A 19,353-nucleotide genomic window follows, 5' to 3' on the forward strand; every position below is an offset into this window, starting at 1 on the left:
AAATTGTTCCTCAAGAAGAAAGTTATTGTGAAGATATGTAAAAGAAAATACAAAGGTAGTGAAATTGAAGATTTGGTACTTCTGGATGAAGAATCAAAACCCTCCAATTTACCTCCAGCTTTAAGAAATCCTCGAGAGATCTTGTAGGGGAGAATCGCTGTTTGTACCATGTATAGTATTTCAACACAAGGACTGAAGGTTAATTTTGTACTTAAAAAATGTAGGCTTCCAGATATTTTGTATTTCTTTCTCAGTTTTGCAAGACAATGGTAGTCCTTTCACTTGGTAGCAATTGTATAAAACTTGTTAGAGATGACAAGTGCGCATTTAAAGGTATGCCTTAATATGTAGCACACTAGTGTGCTGTTTTATTTGCAAAATAGTCTACCTAATTCTTCTATTTTTAATTAAATGACTAAGGTACAATTTGCTGTTTAAAACCTGACAATTTTGTAATTCTTACAATTTGATGGCAGTGTGCTCAGTTGTCTACCATGTCTTTTTTAGCCACGTAGAAGTATGTATATAGGGACCATGATACTTGAAGGATTGAAAGTTGTTCAGAAATTTCAATCAAAAAGTTGAATCATCTGTTTCAGACGTGTTGCTCGTAATGTTCACTGTTGCTCATACTAGGAGAGAAAATAGTCGATTGACTATTTTGATGGGATGTTGTAACACTTGCAATATAAGTGACACCCTCATTCTATTTAACTTTATACTGGCAGGTTTGATCCCATTTAATGTTATAACGGCAAGTAATCAATTAGCAGTCAAGTCACAGCTGCTTCAGCCACCAAAACTCTCTAAGCAGATTTAATTTATATTGTGAAATATCATTTACAGTTTTGTTTTGTTTTGTTTTTTTTCAAATAAACGCGAATTTCTATACTAAGCATATTTGGACTGCTACTAAAACAATAAAACCTCTGGGATATGCTTTTATAGTACTTTGGTTTTGGCAATTAACTATTCCAGCCATTTCAATAACTGCAACACCTTAAGAAAAGCTTGACTTTGAGTGGCTGCAAGGTGTGATCCCACAAGGATGAGTTGTTTTCTTTGAATGCGTAGCTGAAATACTGTAAACCTGATAGAGTGGACCTATAGAATATCTGTTTTACTTTGGTAACACTTACCAAGACAAGCAAAATGAAGATGGCGCTGTCTCCTAGAGACAGCGAGTGTATGGTAAAGTGTTCGCACCAGTAGAGCCTGCCCTTTACTGTGTTTTTATGCCATGTAGAGAATGGCTTGCAGCAAAGAAAGCAGGAGATTACCTTTGATTTTCAGTGTTCCTGAAGTACCTGCACAAACTGCATGTTTTGATATATTGGATAATGACATGTAATTGTAAAAACATAATGTCTTCAGTGCTATTTTTGAATTAATCTTGTCTGATTACAGTAGTTAGCATCGTTTAATGGAGACCTTGCACTTGACTGGCAGATTCGTTGATCAAGTACTACAGCAGTGAATAGGAATTTCTGGGATCTTGGTACTATAGATGTCCACTGAAAGACTTCAAGTTCTTTTGTGATTTTTGGGACTAATCCACAATGGCATTGTTACGCTGTACCCTGTGTGATTTTGAACAGCAATGGCTGTGTGATCTGTAGCACCTGAAGCCTGCAAGGTGCTCGTGCTTCCCGATGGCCAGTTGATAATTTCCTCCATCTGACCCCTGTGCGTCTGTGTCCTCAGTTGCCCTTTGCTCTGGTTAGGTTTCTCAGGAGTTCCCCCTTGGTGTTTCTGGAGCACCACCTGACGTCGGGAACGCAATGAGTGAAATTGCATCTTATGCAGCATAAGGGTTGGTCCGTGCTTCTAGCGCAGAGCGTGTTCCGTGCTGCGCTTAGCAGTTGTGTTGTTCATGCCAGGAAGCACGAGATCAGTTTTCAGATCCTCACCCTCTTCAGGTGGAAGCACAGAATGACTGTTTTTGCAGGGCAGGAATTGCGTCCTGTGCCATCTCGAGTACAGCTTTTCTCACTGTGAGTTCGGGCATTTCCAGATCCCTGGTTGAGAACTGCAGCACGTGTTGCAATGTTAAAACCTGTGTTTCCCACCTGTAAAGTGAACCTCACGGTATTTACTGACTTCAGGGGGGTGTTGGGGTAACTGTGTTAGAAGGCCAAGGTGCTAGATGTGTTTTTTTTAAAGTCCTTACTTAAGCTTACTATTAAAAAAAATTTTGAATTGTTATTCCTCTTTGATGTTTGGTTGTGATTCATTAAAGAATGAGTCTGTAGCTACTGTTAATAGAAACTGGAAGTGTGTCATTTTTCTTTGACATTCTGCATGGAAAGCAGCTCAACAAGCAGACTGCAACACAAATAAGCATTAAGTAGTTGAATGAGAAATTATTAACGTTTCATTAACACTGGAGGAAGGAAGAAAGAGAATTTCAGAGAACTGGCTGTAGCAGGAAGTGTTTCTGCAGTCCTATCGATTCTAGAACCTCTGGGTCTCCGTTCCGGGGACCGTCCCGGTCTGCAGCAGTTGGGGTGCTGGTCTTTAATTGCCGGAGCTCGCTGACGCGGACCGGCACTGACACTGGAGGCGTGCGGCGGTGCCTCGGGGGGAGACAGGCGAAAGCAACCAACCGGAAGAAAAGCTGACCCTGGTTTTTCTGCGGGCGTACAGGAGATCGCAGTCATTACAAGTGACTGCTGTTTCCTCCGAGGCTGCGGGACAGCCGGCGTGGTTCTGGTGGCAGCCGACGGGCACGGGCCCGCTGTTGGCAGGCTGCCGAGCTCGCTCCCGCCGGGTCGGGCGGCCGGCGGCAAGGGCTCGTATTTCCCACCTGGCGGGGGGTGGGTTGTGGCCACAAGGCGGCGCCGCGAGGGGCGTGGCTGCGCGCCCGGCTGCCAATCGAGCCGCCCGCCTGGGGGGCGGAGCCGCGGCGCGCAATTTGCCTAATACCTTCCCGGGCGGCGCCGCGGCCGAGCGTGCTCTGCGGGACAGGTCTAGTGGCCACCCGGCAGCGTGGCGTCCCCCCGGAGCCGGCCGGAGGCCCTCCCTGTCGGTGCGCCGTCTGCGGAGACCAGCAGAGAGAGAAACAGGGCGGCGAGCTTGCTCGCTCTGCCCAGTATATCATCCCGGCTGCCACGGCATATAAAGCGGCCGCGGTGCCCCCGACATGGCGGGATGTTCTGAAGACCTGCTCGCTAGGCCACGCACGGAGGACACTGGTTCCTCATGGGCCCCGCGCCCGCCTAGGGGAAAGTCCCCGGACCGCAGGCAGAGAGTGCCGGGCGCTACCGCGCCCCCGCCCGCCCCCACACTCACGCAGTTCTCCGCCGAGACGCCCCCGGGCAGAGCGGGTGAGGGCGGGGCGGGCATTCGTCACGGCCACAGAGACGCAGGTAGTGCGCAGGCGCACCAACAGAACGGGGCTCACTCTCAGGCCATCCCCTTTTGCCTGCCTCGGCTCCCTCTCGCCAGCGCCGCGGGGACGCGGAAAGCGGAAAGCTGCCTGCTGCGACGGTCGCCTCCCCAGCGCGGCGGAGCTGCCTAAAGCACGCGTGGGGACACGCCGCTCCCCCGGCTGTGGGTTCGCCTGACAGGACGCGTGTTCCCACTTCTCACACACCCTGGGGCTCAGAGTGCTCCCTGAGACTGCGCAAGATGCCACTGCCTGCAGCAGTCGTGCACGCAAATACTGGGCAGGCTGATAAACTGAATTAAAGTAACGGGCAGTGCCGTTCTTGCCTCTAGTATGTCAAGCAAATAATACGCTACCGCGCTCAGCTGCATGGAATTAAGCCCTCTGCTGCCCTACAGTCACATCGGGGTATGAAACATGAGAGAAGAGCACTGGCAGAGATCCTCAAAATAACATCAAATTCAAGCATTTCAGGCCCAAAAAATGTGATTAGTGCTGCCCTCACCCAAACAGCACCCAAGCAGCCCAGCGCCAACACTTCTTCTGGTTCATGCTCTCTCAGTATTTATGAAGCTCCGCCACCAGTCCAGGTCTGCTGAACTAGCAGTGTCTTTCTTTTCGGTTGAGCAACAGGCACGTGGCCCATATGTAGGCACAGCACATGCTGGTTTCCAACATCTGCCATTCTTCCAGCAATAGCCTCACGGTGACATCTTTTCAGCCGTGTCAGATCCCTGTGCTAGGCAGAGGAGAGCAGCGTGCAGAGCAGGGCGTAGCTCTGTGCAAAGCTAGCTTCAGCAGCTCTGACTGCTTCACACAGGAGCTTTGAAAGGGTGCGCAGAGAAACCACCTGCCTTGAGCTGTCATTTTTGTTGCTGTCTTAGCCACTTGAACTACTTGAGTGTCTTTCTCTCTTTTCTCCCATAATCCTTCATGCGATCAGCTATATGTACGTGGGAAAATAGAGATTTCAAATTAAAATGCTATCAAAGAACCCATCCCAAAAGAAACAATAAATTAGGGCACAGCTCTATGAAGTTCTCTGTTTTTTTTTTCAGTTGAGACTGTAATGAAATCCCAGTGTCCTAGTTTCATCTGCTAGAAAGGATATATCTAAGGCTCTATAAAGCTAACATTTCATGAGCTGACATCCCTCTGTAGTGCAGGTAGCACCTGCAGTACAGGCTGAAGACTGCCGACAGGCTTGTGTAGACAAGCTGAAGCTTGTGCGGCGATTGATACAGATTTTCGGTTTGTTTGTTTTTTTTTTCTTTTGGACTCTAAAGATTGCACAATAGCACCTTAACAATTTGAGTTTTCTGTATGTGGACAAATTTTCTCACTTGTAGTTTATGGTAAATGTTGGTCTTCAAATTTGTTAACAGAGAGAATATGTCAAAAATCAACCCCATCTTGACTACAGAAGACAATGAGAGACATGATCTAGTGGTCCAGAGACTGGGGGAAAAAAGCACACATTGAATGAGTTTTGATGCCGTCTCTTTCACTAGGCAGATCTATCCCCCAGCTCTCCAAGCTGCAAACTGCAGAGAAAATAACAGCAATATCTGCTTTGTAGAATATTTTGTAAGATTTTCTTTCAGGTAAAATGTGCATTTTTGCAATGTTTTGCATAGCATATAATATGCCACACTCTGTCTACTTAACAATAATGAACCTGTATTTTTCTAGATGGTTCTGTTAGTTGCCACTGCCACAGCAAAGGTATTGCTATTAGCAAGGCAATGTGTTTTTTTTTTAAGAAAATACTGTCATTTATGCTTGTTACCCCTCCACAACCCCCCATTTTCGGAAGTATACATTTCTAGGCTGTGATTAAATCCTCTTCTCTTCCTTGCCTGCATTTAAACCTGTGCAATTTCGCTGAACTCCTGAGATTATAGGACAGTTACCACACGTGGCTGAGCTAGGGTACTTGCCAATGTAGAGCTGGCCTGAGCAGAGTGTGACCAGCACTTGCACGTGACTGTTCCAACACATAGCTGGCCTTTTGTAAATGACAGCAGAGGTGTCCATCTGCATGGGAGACACACTCACACAGGAGCATTCAGAAAAATGCGGCTTATATTGATACTTAAGAGTTTCAAATACCTTGAAGGCCAATTGGAAAATGGCACTTGATAATTTCTGAGCACAACTGCCTGTAGCTAAGGCAATGGGAGATTGGGTTCCAGTGGTTACCAGTTAGGTATTTTTTTCCTCCAGTAACATTCCTGCAACTAAAAATGCATTGTTCAGCTCTGATGTCTGAGCCTACAGCCCATTAACGTTTGAATTGTCACTGGTAGCGAAGTAATATTAATTGTTAAGCCCAAGTGGACTGCGAAACCACGTGTTTTAAATGCCACTGTCAGAGATGAATCACATTGGGCAAAGGATACTGTATCACCAGTAAGAAAGCCGATCCAACCAATGTTTGCCCAATTTTTTAAAATCCTCAGATGTTTTACATTTTAAGTGCAGACTAAGAGACAAACCGTATTCAGTCAGATGCTGCCCATATTTTGACAATAGCCTTTCACCCCAAATCCTTCCTTAATCTAGAGCAAATGTCACACTTCTGTTTATTATTTTGAGGAAGAGAATGTTTGAGAGGCTAGGGATCTATTAATCTTGTTTAACCAATAATTTTTTTTTCTCACAGTTACCACTGAATAATAAATCAGATGTAAACTCTATCAGTTCTTGGGAAAAAAAAAAGTGTACATTAGTCATATATTAGTAGTATAGAATAATACTAATTTTTGGTAACTTAAAGTAAGTGGTGACACTAAAAAAATTGTGTAGCAGCAGCACCCCTAAGAAACATAGAATGCAGGTGATTTGGTGGTACAGAGTTATTTTGAAGATATGAAATTACTCTCCAGTGCTATGTACAGTGACTTTCCAGTTGCACTAGGGATTAATCATTTGTACTAGGTTTGGGTAAGCAGATTCCAAAAAGAAAAAAAAAAAGCCACACTAGAAGAGAGCTTTAATGACATATAACAAAACTCTCTCTGTTTTCAGGGGAATTCTGAAATTCATAAACGGTAACTATGGGCATGTAATTACCCCATTTCTGCATATGAAGTGGAATCCGTTTCACTGACATCTATGACAACAGACCTGGGCTCCCCTTACAGTCAGTGAAGACATTTTTAGGGAAAGACCTGTTTATATGAAGAGTCTCTCTCATTTAACATATTTGGCTGGATGACTCCTACCTTTATTTCCTGAAGTGGAAAGGAAAATTAACATCCACATATATGCTAGTATTATGACTGTCTTAAGCCATCAAGTACTGAAACTTCCTGCAGGTGCACTGCCTGCCCTCATTTCACAATCATCTTGATTACAAAGGTGTGATTGTGTATGTTTGTTCCTCACAAGAGGAAGAAGTAAGAACGTGTTTTTCACATGACCTGTGCTGAGTAGCAGAATCACAGAAATGCAGGATGCATTTTAGTGTGTAGCTCAGGCAAGAGGACACAAAAAATCCTTTGTTTATAGTGGGCAAAAGCAGCTCAGTTCTTTTCCATTAAAGTCACCTGTATTCTTCCATTTACTTGAACGGAAGAGAATCAAGCTTCAGGGCTCAAGACAATAAAGACGGTTGACACATATTTGCATAAGATTAACTTGTTACCATTCCTCACCTGGCTTCCCTGAAAGTCATCTGCACACTTCCTGAGTTATTTGGCATGGCAATCGGCTCTGGAGCCAGAAAGCTGATCCACTGATCATTTACGCTTTAAAACAACAGGTGAGGAAGCAGAGTCACTGTCTGAAAGCTGTTTCCTGGAGAAAAAGACAGGAACGTGTTACTTCAGCCACGCGTGGACAGATGCGTGTTGTAAATGACAGGGAATGATCCGTGTGGCTCTATCCATTGCAGCAGCCAGATGCTGCCCCTCAGCTGGTCAGCAGTGTCCCCCTCCTCTAAGGGGCTGCAGTTCCCATACCAGCCAGCATGCTCCATAGCACCTGTGAGAAGCTGGTGTTGTCCAGCTCCTGCTGACTTCCAGAGGGCATCCTGAACACAGTGTTGTTGGGTTTGGGTTCTGCCCCAAACAAAGCAACAATATGTCAGTATGCTCTGATGGAAGCAATATGTCATATAAAAGTGAATTCCTTAACATCTCCCACCTTGGGCCTATCAACTTCTCAAAACACTTCTGGGTACAGACATGGGATTAGAGTATGGAAGCTGAATGGGAAGAACTGTAAAAACAGATAAATAGTTACTATAAAAGAAAGCAGGAAGTAAACTTAGTTTGCAAACTTTATTCCATTTTTCACTTTGCTTGTGGCGAGATAAACAGAACCCACCAGTTTGAAGAAAAAAGATGGGCTGGATATTGCAGCTGCCTTCTTCCCCTCAACTAATTTGAGCTCAGGAAGAAATTTTCTTTTAGAACATATGGGCAGAAATCTTGGAACTTCTCCAGTTTTTGCACAGATGTTTGTATTTGGATGAGGATGAACATACATCTCCTGATCAGCGTGAGATATTTGTTACTTGGTGCTAGGGAGATCTTTGATACAGCTGAGGATGAGGCTAGCTGGGAAAAAAACACATGCCAGTGTTTCAGGAAATGTACTGGTTTAGTTTATCACCTTATTGAAATGATCTCCTGTTAGCCCATGTCTTATTTTTAGGTGTTGTACACTTATGTAAATGAAAGAGAAAAATAATAACGGTTGTTTCCTTAGGATTTGTGTTCCACCAGACAAATCAAGCCTAATATTTAAGGAAAATCAAAAGCGATTACATCTGCCATTACAGGGAAGTATCTTTTTTGGATGACCTGATGATAGAGAAGTTTGCAATAATAGGTTACTTGGACAAACACACTACTACATCTGTAGCTCTGGCAAGGGTAGCGTCTTCCTAGAATACCGCCTCTGGGAAGGTCAGCTATAGCCTTTCTATGCGACCATTCTACAGCCTATAGCTTTCTTCAGCTGACTTTTAAAAAGCCCAGATAATTCAGCCTGCTATTCCTTCCCTCTGAAGCTTCAAACATGCAGCAAGCTTTTTCCTATGGAAATCTGTTCTTTGCTCTTATGGCTAGAATAATTTTCCTCACAGTAGCTAGTATGGGGGTATGTTTTAGATTTGTGCTGAAATCAGTGTTAATAGAGATTGTTTAGTTACTGCTGAACAGTGCTCACACTGAGTCAAAGCCTTTTCTGCTCCTCACACCACCACACCAGTGGGCAGGCTGGGGGATGCACAAAAAGTTGGGAAGGGACACAGCTGGGACAGCTGACCCCAGCTGACCAAAGGGATATCCCATACCATATGATGTCATGCTCAGCATATAAAGCTGGGGGAAGAAGGAAGGGGAAGAAGTTTGGAGTGATGGTGTTTGTCTTCCCAAGTAACCATTACACATGATGGAGCCCTGTTTTCCTGGAGATTCCTGCTGATGGGAAGCAGTGAATGAATCCCTTGTTCTGCTTTGCCTGTGTGCATGGCTTTTGCTTTACCTATTAAACTATCTCTATCTCAACCCACGACTTTTCTCACTTTTACTCTTCTCACTCTCTCCCCCACTCCACTAGGAGGGAGTGAGCAAGCAGCTGTGCAGTGCTTAGTTGCCAGATAGGGTTAAACCATGACATGGTCGAACATTACTGATGCATTCCTAATACTACTCAGAATTTAAATCTTTATTTTAGTGTTTGAAAGCATCAGGCAACACTTAAATTCAGCAAACGTTAGCTGATCTCTGCTGTACCTTAGATACTGTTTCCCCCATATTGACAAAACAGCAAGTTTTTAGCACAGAAACCACCTGTAACAAATGTTATGAATTATTCTAATTAGACTTTCTTGGCTATTTCTTTACCAACACTGCATACATAGTTTCTTGTTGGAAAAAAAAAAGTGATGCCAAGTCAAAAATTGTAATTAACATTTAATTTTAAATAACACATTAATTTTTAATGAACACATTTATTTTATTTTTCTGCTCTGTGCAGGAAATCAATTTCTCAGCTTTATTTCTTCATGAGATGGCAGAATGATACAGACATTCAAACTTACTATAAACTTACTCAAAACAAACTTACTCAAAACAGCCAACGTCTTTCTGAAGAATGTTGTATCACTTATATTAATCCAGGTCCTTTTGCACTGGTATACAAGCAGTGCTTTCTGCATGTACAGTGTTATCTGTTAACATTATATGAAAGAATTCAATTGATGACCCTTCAGTTACTCAGAAGTGATAGCAATGAACACCACACAGTAAAGTTGCAGTGGTTTACTGTCAATGGAAGTGAAGGTAACTAGGTTATTTTCACTTCCTAAATACATTTGTGCAAAAATGAGACAAGTAGCATAAAATGATCTGAGGCTTAGCTTCATTAATCTGAGCTGTCACAATAAAAAAAAAAAAAAGAAGCAGCTGGTTTTACTGGTGTTACAGATTTTAAGATGAAGATGTCCTGTTAAGAACATGGACACACTGAGCTGCAGACTTCCTGTTTTTCTAGCCAGAGTGACATCAGCAGTAATAAAGAATGTTTTGAAAGTACTGCCTACAACCTTGTTTCCGTTCATTTTTATGAACTTGCCAACACACTGCTGACTTGGGCAAAGCCATCCATCTACAGCTACAATTACTCAACATCATAGATACAGACGTATGAAAATCACTGTCATGCGGGATACCAGCTTAACAGATGCTTGAGTTTAAAGTTAAAAATACGTTTAAATACTTTCATGAACTTGGGTCTTAAGAAAACAATACTTGCAGACTGCCATCATGTGAGATGCTGATCTGCAGGCTCGTCAGATGAAGTCAGTGAGGCTCAGCACACTGATTTTTTTGTAGGACTAGCCATGGAGCCATCTGGCACCATTCACAGAATCATAGGGAAAAAAAAGTAAGCTGTAAGGGATCCTCTGGAGGCCATCAAAGCAGAGTCAGCTTCACAGCCAGATCAGGTTGTGCCAGGCCTCATCCAGTTAGGCTCCAAAAATATCCAAGGATGGAGGCTATACAACCTCTAGATCACGCCACCTTGAAATGTTATCTACAGGATTAGTATGGCTACTCTTTTAGTGCTGGCCACTTATCTACAGGTAGGAATGTAAGACAGAAGGGGTTGGGGGGTGGGTGTTGGATTATTTTTTTTTTTTTTTTTCATTTTACCCTTGAATTCAGTAATCTCTGATGCTGTTTTTTTCTAAGTTTACCAGATGTCATATTTTTCCCAACTTTTTTTTCAGGTATTGAATGATAAATGCAACGTACTGCAAAATGTACAGGTCTCCTCAGGATGCTTCAAGACTCCACAAGATTATTTTTTTTTTTCTCCTGATGCTTACCAACTATTATTCATACAGTAAAGATCAGACAAGTGTCTGAAAGAATGGTGGGGATGAAATCTCAGTCTTTTAGTAGTTCTATCTGCTTTAGATCACTTTCCCAGTAGGAAGATGTATATTTCTACATTTGTTTCCTACTATATTTGTTGCGGACAACATTTGATCCAAATTCTGCAGCAGCCTTGGGAAAGACAGGATAATCTGTCAAAATTGGGAGATTCGTTGGCAGGCAAGCGGGTTTTAAAAGGCTAAACTTCTTTGATGCCTTATTTAAAATTCTCTTGAAATGATTCCTCAGGATAAAATGTCACTCAGCTTCCCTAAGTAACAGTATAGCACAAATAATTTTGCTCTTCTTTAAAGCTAAATCAAGTAGCTCTTATTATGGGCAAAACCAGTCTAAACTGCCACTTCTTACAGTTGGTGTATATGCATTAATTAGACACCTCACCCTATCAACTGCTACAGTGTGAAAAGCTTGACTGTGGAGCATACTTTTGTGTACCAGACTGAAACCTGCCTTCCCTGCAAATTGCCTGTCACTACGCTATTGGTACAAACCTCACCTCATGACGAAAACTGCTCTTCAGAAATAAACTGTTGCAGATACAGCTCACAAGAGTGTTTGGGAGAGAAATATGCAAGTCATCTGCAAACAATTTAACATGTATATACATTTCATTGCAGTAAAACTTACTCACACTCACCTCCTGTCAGACACAATGCCTTTGGAAAGGTGCATTTTGAGAGATTTAGTGCTGGCAGGTTAGTATGCCAAAATATTCCAAGAAAATGAGAGGGCGATGCATAGGGTAAAGTTTCAGGATCAAATGTAAAACTTCTGCACTTTTCTGCTTGATCAAATAGCTTTTGTATTGCCTCCTGAAAACGTGGGAAGGTTCAGGATTATGACGGAAAATAGAGTGCAGAGTTTTACGGCCTACACAGGGAGCAAGGGTAATCCATTACCGGTGCAACACGTCCTCGAGATAAACTCCTCAACGGCTCCAGGGGACAGAAAATGTTTTGGGAAGAGCAAATAAACATGGGGATGGGGACGGGACTGACTGAAGCAGGGCATTATTCAGTGGTAATAAACACGCCCTGCGAGAGCAGGAGGGGGCACGCCCGAGGGACCCTCGCGAATCTCCTCCCCCCTCCCCCGACACTCGCGGGTCCTCAGCGCCGGGTCACAGCGCCCGCTACCAACCGGGCAGCGGCAGCCGCTGGCTGAAAACAGGAGGCGAAACGGGACTACTCACACCTGGCCGGCCGCCATTTCTGCTCTCTTCACCTTCACCTCACACAGGTGCAACAGGGCGCGCCGGCAGCAGGGGACACAGGCCGGCCCCGGCTGCCCCTCAGGGAAGGCGGTAAGCCGCATAGCGAGGGGGCGCCGCTGGCCCGCGGGGCTGCTCGGTGAGGCTGAGCGCGGAGATGGCGGGCGCAGGGCCGCGGCGGTGCCCGAGGGACGCGCGCGCCCGGCCGTTGGGGCAGCGGCCGTTGAAGGGAGCCCCAGCCCGGCGCGCGCGGCCCCTCGCGGCCCCCGCAACGGCCAGCCGCCCCCGCCCACACAGGGGCGCCGCCGGGGCACCTGGCATAGGGCGAGGTAGAACAGCCTCACTGCGCGCCGCCGTCAGGCTGCGGGACGCCGGTAGCCTCCCCGCCGCGGCCGCCTACATCGGACGACGACCCTTGGAGGGGTCACCGCTCCGCCCCGCCGCGGAAACAGTCGGTACGTGCGCCTTTAAGAGACGCTCCGCCTCCGCACTGGCTGCCGCCCCTTGCCGTACACCGGGCCAGTAGGAGCGGGCGAGAGGGGAAGGCGGGAGAATGCGAACCCCTGGCAGAGCCGCCAGCCGCGCCTTATAAGGGCAGGGCCTCGCGCATGCGCGCAGCCTGGCGGCCAGGGGCGGGGGCTCCGAGTGGGTTTTGCTTCGGCGGCGGCACCGCGGCGGGAAGGGGCGCGGGATTCCGCAGAGGGGCGACCCGGCCCGGTGAGGCGTTCACCCCGTACCGCCCCCCGCGGCGCCTCGGTCCGACCCGTGTAGCTCGGCCCCCGGCGGCCAGAGGGGCGGCGGTAGCAGCAGCAGCAGCAGGGAGCGGAGCGAGGCCGCCGCGGGGACCCCGCGCCCGGTGTGGCGGCGGCGGATGTGCTGCTGGCGGGGGGGGATGATGCTGGCGGGGCCGCAGCTGGTGGCGGGGCCGGCGACGCCGGGCGGGGAGCGGGCCCGGCTGCTCTCGCTCTATGTGCAGGACTACCTGGAGTGCGTGGAGTCGCTGCCGCTGGACATCCAGCGCAACGCCTCGCTGCTGCGGGAGATGGACACCCAGTGCCAAGGTGGGCGCCGCTGCGGGACGCGGCCTCCGCCACCGGGCACCGGGCGGAGTACGGCGGGGGGGAGGGACCACTTCGCTGATCTCAGGAATAATCTCTCAGGAAAGGGGGAGGCCGGCCGCCGCACATGCGCCCGACGCGGAGGGGCCGGAGCCGGGGCGGGCTCGGCGGAACGGGGTGGGCGCCGAAGTGGGCCCCCTGCCGGGGCCTGCGCGGGGCTGAGCCCCAGCACGGCGCGCCGCGGGCGGCGGCCGGTCCCTCCCGGCGGAGGGCGCCCGGCGGCGGCGGTGGCCCCGCCTCGGGGGCCGTGGGAGCCGCCGGTGCCTCGCTGCCGGGAGCTAGGCCCCGGCTCCGCGCGGGGGGGGCCGCTCCCCCTCACCCCCCCCGGGTCTCACGGCAAAGGGCCGCTCACCGAACCGTCCCGCCGAGCTTCCGCGCCAGGGAGTGGGACTACGTGAAGTGTTGGCAGCCGTTCCTCCGGTCACGGAGCCGGTCCGTAGCGCGGGAAGTTGCTTCATGCATACACGGGGCTTCTTCCCAAACGCGGGTTAAATAGCAGCTCTGTCCGTTCCGCTCCTGGGCTGCGCAGCGGCAGTATCGTTTGCTGCCCTCCCGCCTGAAGGGGCGGCGGGCCCCGCTCCTGAAGAGCTTTACTGCATGAGTGGCGTGGGCCCATGCAGGAGCGGGGCAGCGGGGAGCGTGGGCCGGGAACTAGAGCCGCATCTCCCTTACTGAGGGCGGGGGGGAGTCTGGGTTTGTCTTCAGGGTTGGGGGGGGGGACACGGGACGTTAAGGCTTTTCAGACCTTAAACGGGCCACCACGGAAGACAGCTGTTGTAAAGGGATTCTTCCAATTATCTTTCTAATTACCCAGGAAGATACGTAGGACCAGGCTTTTGTAAGTTTTCTGTGCTTTTAAAGTCCGAAGGGCATAGCCTTATCTGCAGAATTTGAATTTTTAGTCCAGTCTGGATGGCCTAGCAGGCTGTTTACCTCATCTGCGGTACCAACACTCGATGTTTATCTTTAATAGAGTCAATCTTTTATTTAGGCTATATCTCCTGTATGTATTCCTCCAGCCACTAAAATGGTACGGGACTAAAGCAGAGGTTTGTTGCTAGTTTTACCAAAGTCTTCAACTGTTTAAAAAAAAAAAAACAACAGCAAAAAATCCCCACAAACTCCTGAAAAATCGGTAAAAATATTTTTAGCCCAAGTCTGAAGATGTAAAAGCAGTGCTGTATAACTTCAGCTAATTTAAAAGGTAGTGGTAGTTCATGCAGGAGGGAGAAAGCCACTCTGAGCTTGGAAAACTGAAATCCTTTTAGCTTTTATTAGCTCCACCAAACTTAATCAGATTATCTGTAATGAACACCTGCCCCTGCTTTGTGTTGTGTTGTATTTTGGGGTTTGGTTTTTTTTTAACAGGTTTCAGAGCTATTTAGTTGGGTGTGTGGATGCCTTCTCTAATCTTAAGGACTAACAAGGAGTTTGGTGAACTTGCATCTCTGTCAATCTGAAAGGTTTTTTTCTCTTCTTAATGGATGGTGATCCATTTAAAGTGCTCAGCATATCTTCGGGGCTGCATCCAGGAAATAATCAACATAGAGTGAACACTATTCTCTGTCCCTGTGTGAAAAAGCAAACAGTTACTGCTTGTGTGTTCTTCTGGGTGGGACATTTCCAATATGGGAAATCTGTAACTACACCTGCACTTCCCCCTGCCTCCCAAAAAAGGCTGAGTGGAAGATAATGTGGCTGCTGAATATTGTACTCCAGTTATGCCTTTCTAGTTCAACAGCCTACAGAGCACCTTACTTCATGTTTTTCAGGAGCAGAGTGTAAGGTTTCCCCACCCCCTGCCCCATCAGGACAACAGGCAAGAGAGGCAGCTGAAGATGCAGGGAAACAAAGTTTGTTTTTAGTGGTAGCTGGGGTGCTATTGTTGAGAAAAAACTAGGTTGAGTGAGTTATTGGTCAGGCGGAGTAGTGAATTTTAGTGAAGGTCTGGAAAAAAACAAAATGCTGTTGGCTCCTGTTGTCATACAGGTTTCAGAATTTATAGTAAAAAGTGGCTGTTCATGCTTAAGCTACTGTTTCAGGATGTCATCAGGGAAAAAAAAATCACTGTGAACAATGTTGAGATAATATCTATGGCTTCCATTTAGTGCAAGCTTTAATCATTTCACAGCTGTACAACAGAGACAAATTCTCTAAAAATAAAAGCCAGTTTGTGAAGTGCTGGTCTTTAGGAAGAGATAGATTGTACTGCATATCTTCTCGCTTTCGAAGTAAATGGTTTGGTATCATTCATAAATTCCATTGCCTGTTCAAATAAAATCCTTAAGTTGTTTTTGAAAGAAGCAGTACTGTATCTTGCACTGTACATCAGGTTTCAGTTCTACTGAACTGTCAGTTCTACGAATGTGTTTCCTTCCACATTAGTAATTCCTCTATCTTTTCCAGATGAAAAGTTACACTAAATCTGTACATAAAATACTATTTTAAAATCCAGCAATATAAAACAATAGAGTACAGACTAAGACTGGCCTATAAGGCATTTGTTAATCTTATTAAACTTGCTTCTAAGAACTAAATTTTATGAAAGATTCACAGCGACTCATCCAGTTATTTTGCATGACTTACAAGGAAGAAAAGCTTAGAAGTCAAACTGTGAGCCACTCATTACTAGTTGCTTAAAAATATCCTGTGATGCACTAAACAGTAGGTCACTTATTCTGAGAAGTTCAGCCTTGATTTAAAATGCAGCTTACTGTAATTTGTTTGGTAATGGGAAAAGCATTTTGAGTTTAAGTTGATTTAAATCCTGATTGTAAATTTGCTATTTGTGTAACATCAGTTGTCATACTCCTTTTATAACTGTCTACTTGAAAGTGTAATACCAAACCTTTAGATAAATAAGAAGGAAAAGGTGGACAACCTGGATATCCTAATTCTGAAGTGTTACATATAATGATTATATGAATTCTAAGTTTCTTCCAATGCAATAAGCGATTGCTTTAGTTTGTAGGCCAGGGCTTTGGAACTACTGTGGTAAGGACTCTCGACAGAAATTCCTGCTTTGTCAGATGGAGGCAGGACCTAGACTATCCACACTCCAGCAGCTATGGTCCCCTTTCTTAGGTTATCCTTTCTTTTTCCAATTGCTAAAATAAGCTTGCTTTTTCTTAGAACTTCAGATTTTTTTTTTTTTTCTTGCAACAGATTGTGATCGTAAACACTGATTTAATGACGACATACAACTTGAATAAAATATCTGATCTAGCCTGCTAGGGTATACTATCATTAAAATTGATACTATTTCTCATCAGTTAGAAATACATTTCTGTATTTTCTTGAGCATGTTCCATCTTGTGTAATTATTCCTATTATCTTTATTTTATAGAAGCGTTAAAAGAAATAGATGATGTCTATGAAAAATACAAGTCAGAAAATGATCCTGTTCAGAAGAAACGCTTGCAGCAGCATCTCCAGCGTGCGTTAATCAACAGCCAAGAACTTGGAGATGAAAAAATTCAAATAGTTACTCAGATGCTAGAACTGGTAGAGAATAGAGCCCGGCAAATGGAAACACACTCTCAGTGTTTTCAAGATCTGTCAGAGAACGAAAAGCCTCTAGAAAAGGCAAAGATGGAGTCCTGTCAGCCAGAGAGATCTTCACGTAGACCTCGTCGCCAGCGAACCAGCGAAAGCCGTGATCTGTGCCATATAGCAAATGGTATTGATGACTGCGATGATCCACCTAAAGAAAAAAGATCTAAATCTTCCAAGAAGAAAAAACGCTCCAAAGCCAAACAAGAGAGAGAGGTTTCGCCTGTAGAATTTGCAATTGATCCCAATGAACCAACTTACTGCTTATGCAACCAAGTGTCTTACGGCGAAATGATAGGATGTGATAACGAACAGTGTCCTATTGAGTGGTTCCACTTTTCATGTGTTGGACTCACCTACAAACCAAAGGGGAAATGGTATTGCCCCAAGTGCAGAGGAGACAATGAGAAAACGATGGACAAATGTACTGACAAATCAAAAAAGGATAGAAGATCGAGGTAGTGAAAGCAATTCATGTTTTAAAGAGTTGCTCCTTTTTATATGAAAATGTTTAATTTCCAGAGAACGCTGTTTTAGGAAATGTGCATAAGACTATGCAATAATTTTTAATCTATAATATTAATGGAATATTAAAAGCTGTTATACCTTCTGTGATCTTTAACTTTCTGCACTGAATAACCAAATAGTTGAAACAGGGTGGCTTCAGACCTTCACAGAAGACATTAGAAGCATATGGCGCTTGGTTTCAATTTAACCCTATTAGTATTTTAAAAAACCTTGTGAATCTTGAAATAATGGTGGTGGTGGGAAAGATACTGAAGAACTTTTCATGTTATTGGAAAGGCATTGAAAGGCCTCAAGTAACTGCTAGAATCTTAACTGAGTTTGTTCTTTATCCTAGGTCTTAAGTTTTCAGTTTTTGTGTTAACATCACACATTTGGAACTAGGGTTTTTGAATTCAGCTGTAACTGTAAAAGTCTTCCGAGCTAAAAGCAGACCTCTTCAGTGACTTTCATATAACCAGTATGTTATTTCAAGGAAGAAAATACCACTAACTTAAGCTTTTTTTTTTTTTGGTCAATATTAAACTCTTGTCTTTGTGACTTTACATTTGGGAGTCAATTTTTGGATATGAAAGAATTATGGTGTATAAGAACTTTTGGATATTCTCAGTGGGTTTTGTTGGAGTTCTGTCAAACATCCTGATGTGGTCTTTATTATTTAAGATGGTCTCTCTAATGCTGAAACTATTTTCTTGATTGTTTATGTTTTGCCACTGCCTATATAAGCCTTGAAGTGGTAGAAGGGACCCCTCGAGAGGGGATATTGATATCTCTTGGAACAGAAATTGCAAATGTAATGAAATCTTAATGAGTCTCTAGAGAGCTGAAACATGACTGGTATTATCTGGGATGTAAACTTTGCTTTTTCTTAAGTGGTGTTTGGGTACATGTGTGGCCACATCTGGGTGTAGGTACAGCACCATAGTTCTTGGACTTGGCAGCTGTCTAAAAAGCCTGAAGGCAAAAGCTTTCAATAAAAGTTTTGATAGATAATAAAAACCAAAACATAAGCATGATTGGCACAGACAAGTCCCAGGAGGTTTCTGACAGACTAAGTAACAGTGTTGTCCTGAAGTATGCTGGTAGTGTCTAAACACTACTTGGGTGGTAGTTAATAGTGAACTTCCTCACCTCTGCTCCTTAGAGGAGGTAGAAAAAAGATGAAACCAGCTGTTTCTGCTCCTTTGCGATGGGAGATGCTAATAGAGGAGAAGTGAGTGGTGTACCTGGTATATCAAAGCTTGCACCTAGGGTTCCTGCTTAACAGTGTTCTTCCTTGAGATCACCAGTGCCCTGGCAGGCTTGGCAAGCCAGACAGCAGCTCTGCAGGGCTGGGTGCAGGGGTTATCTCTAGGTGGGCTGCAAGTGCTCAGAAGTTCCTGTATGTCTCTGCCCTTGGCTGCTAAGGTCCCTTGACAGCACAGAGGGAGAAGCAACACCATCTCTGGCCAAGCCTGTTTGAAAAGCAGTTGTGCTGAGTTGAGAACAGCCCAGAAGGCAGATGAGCAAAGGCAAGCCACGATGGATGAATGCAATCAAAACTCCCTCCTGCATCCCCACTAGAGGGCTGTGACCGCCGGGGCTGGAGGGCTGGATACACTGCGCTTGGCGGAAAGAAAACCTCAGTGCTGTTGGGCCAGATGGTATGAATCAATGTGCAGGACTCTAAATATTATAAGCTACGTAAAATACTGAGTCTGTTTCCACAGTTATGATCTGATACCTTAACAGGATTTAGCATTTGCAAGTAATACTCGTTAACATACGGTAAGGGACTGTAAAGCCAGCATTCTGAATTTTTGCTCTAAAATTGTAGGTTTATTAAGTGGACTCGCTCCACTGGGGAGACCTGTACCACAGTAAGCAAACAGCTCTTGCAGGAAACTGCTCTAAGGGCTCTGACTGTCAGCAGGGTAGGCAAGAAGGTAAACCTTATCCCCAGGCTCTATCTTGCTTTGCAGGCCTAGTGGCTAATCCGAGGTTGCAAAGATAGGCTTCTTGAGGGGGCTGGATCGTGGCTACTGATGGGGAATTATCACACCAGCTGTTGGAGACAAGTGTTGTAAGTTCTCCTCTGTGCATTTTACTCCTTTTTCTATTTGTTATGGCTTAGTGACTCTTAAAATGTCCTTCTTGGGAAGACTG

General features: G+C 45.4%; 2 protein-coding genes, 1 long non-coding RNA gene and 1 other non-coding gene across 4 annotated transcripts in view; 3 read left to right on the top strand and 1 right to left on the bottom strand.

Annotated features, from left to right (window-relative positions):
• CDKN2AIP (CDKN2A interacting protein) overlaps positions 1-2,268 on the top strand; it is a 5,315-nt gene extending 3,047 nt beyond the window's left edge. Inside the window, exon 3 of the mRNA XM_086747349.1 lies at positions 1-2,268. This exon is cut by the window's left edge and continues 1,874 nt beyond it. Within this exon, the coding sequence (XP_086603475.1) occupies positions 1-147 (147 nt within the window). The 3' untranslated portion in view covers positions 148-2,268.
• Positions 2,269-3,148: 880 nt separating this feature from the next.
• LOC147600971 (RNase MRP) lies at positions 3,149-3,415 on the top strand. Its single transcript, XR_015258593.1, has one exon.
• A 414-nt stretch (positions 3,416-3,829) lies between these two features.
• On the bottom strand, positions 3,830-12,234 carry LOC147600972 (uncharacterized). Its single transcript, XR_015258558.1, has 3 exons — positions 11,998-12,234; positions 7,048-7,189; positions 3,830-4,331 (listed from the first exon to the last, which is right to left on the bottom strand). It is a non-coding gene; the product is annotated as an uncharacterized LOC147600972 (long non-coding RNA).
• A 650-nt stretch (positions 12,235-12,884) lies between these two features.
• Positions 12,885-17,753, top strand: ING2 (inhibitor of growth family member 2). The gene is made up of 2 exons (XM_086747708.1): positions 12,885-13,074; positions 16,478-17,753. Exons 1-2 carry the CDS (start codon positions 12,885-12,887, stop codon positions 17,143-17,145), a joined length of 858 nt encoding a protein of 285 aa, XP_086603834.1. The 3' UTR covers positions 17,146-17,753.
• The last annotated feature ends 1,600 nt before the right edge of the window (positions 17,754-19,353 follow it).

The sequence above is a fragment of the Chlamydotis macqueenii genome, chromosome 4 (genome assembly GCF_036417535.1).
Source record: "Chlamydotis macqueenii isolate bChlMac1 chromosome 4, bChlMac1.mat, whole genome shotgun sequence".
In the NCBI taxonomy this organism is placed as follows: domain Eukaryota; kingdom Metazoa; phylum Chordata; class Aves; order Otidiformes; family Otididae; genus Chlamydotis; species Chlamydotis macqueenii.

What these genes read in the sequence shown, in the direction of transcription:
- ING2 (XM_086747708.1), top strand. Translation starts at nt 12,885, where the DNA reads ATGTGCTGCTGGCGGGGGGGGATGATGCTGGCGGGGCCGCAGCTGGTG. An exon ending in GATGGACACCCAGTGCCAAG is followed by an intron (nt 13,075 to 16,477) that starts GTGGGCGCCGCT and finishes TTTATTTTATAG; the next exon opens with AAGCGTTAAAAGAAATAGAT.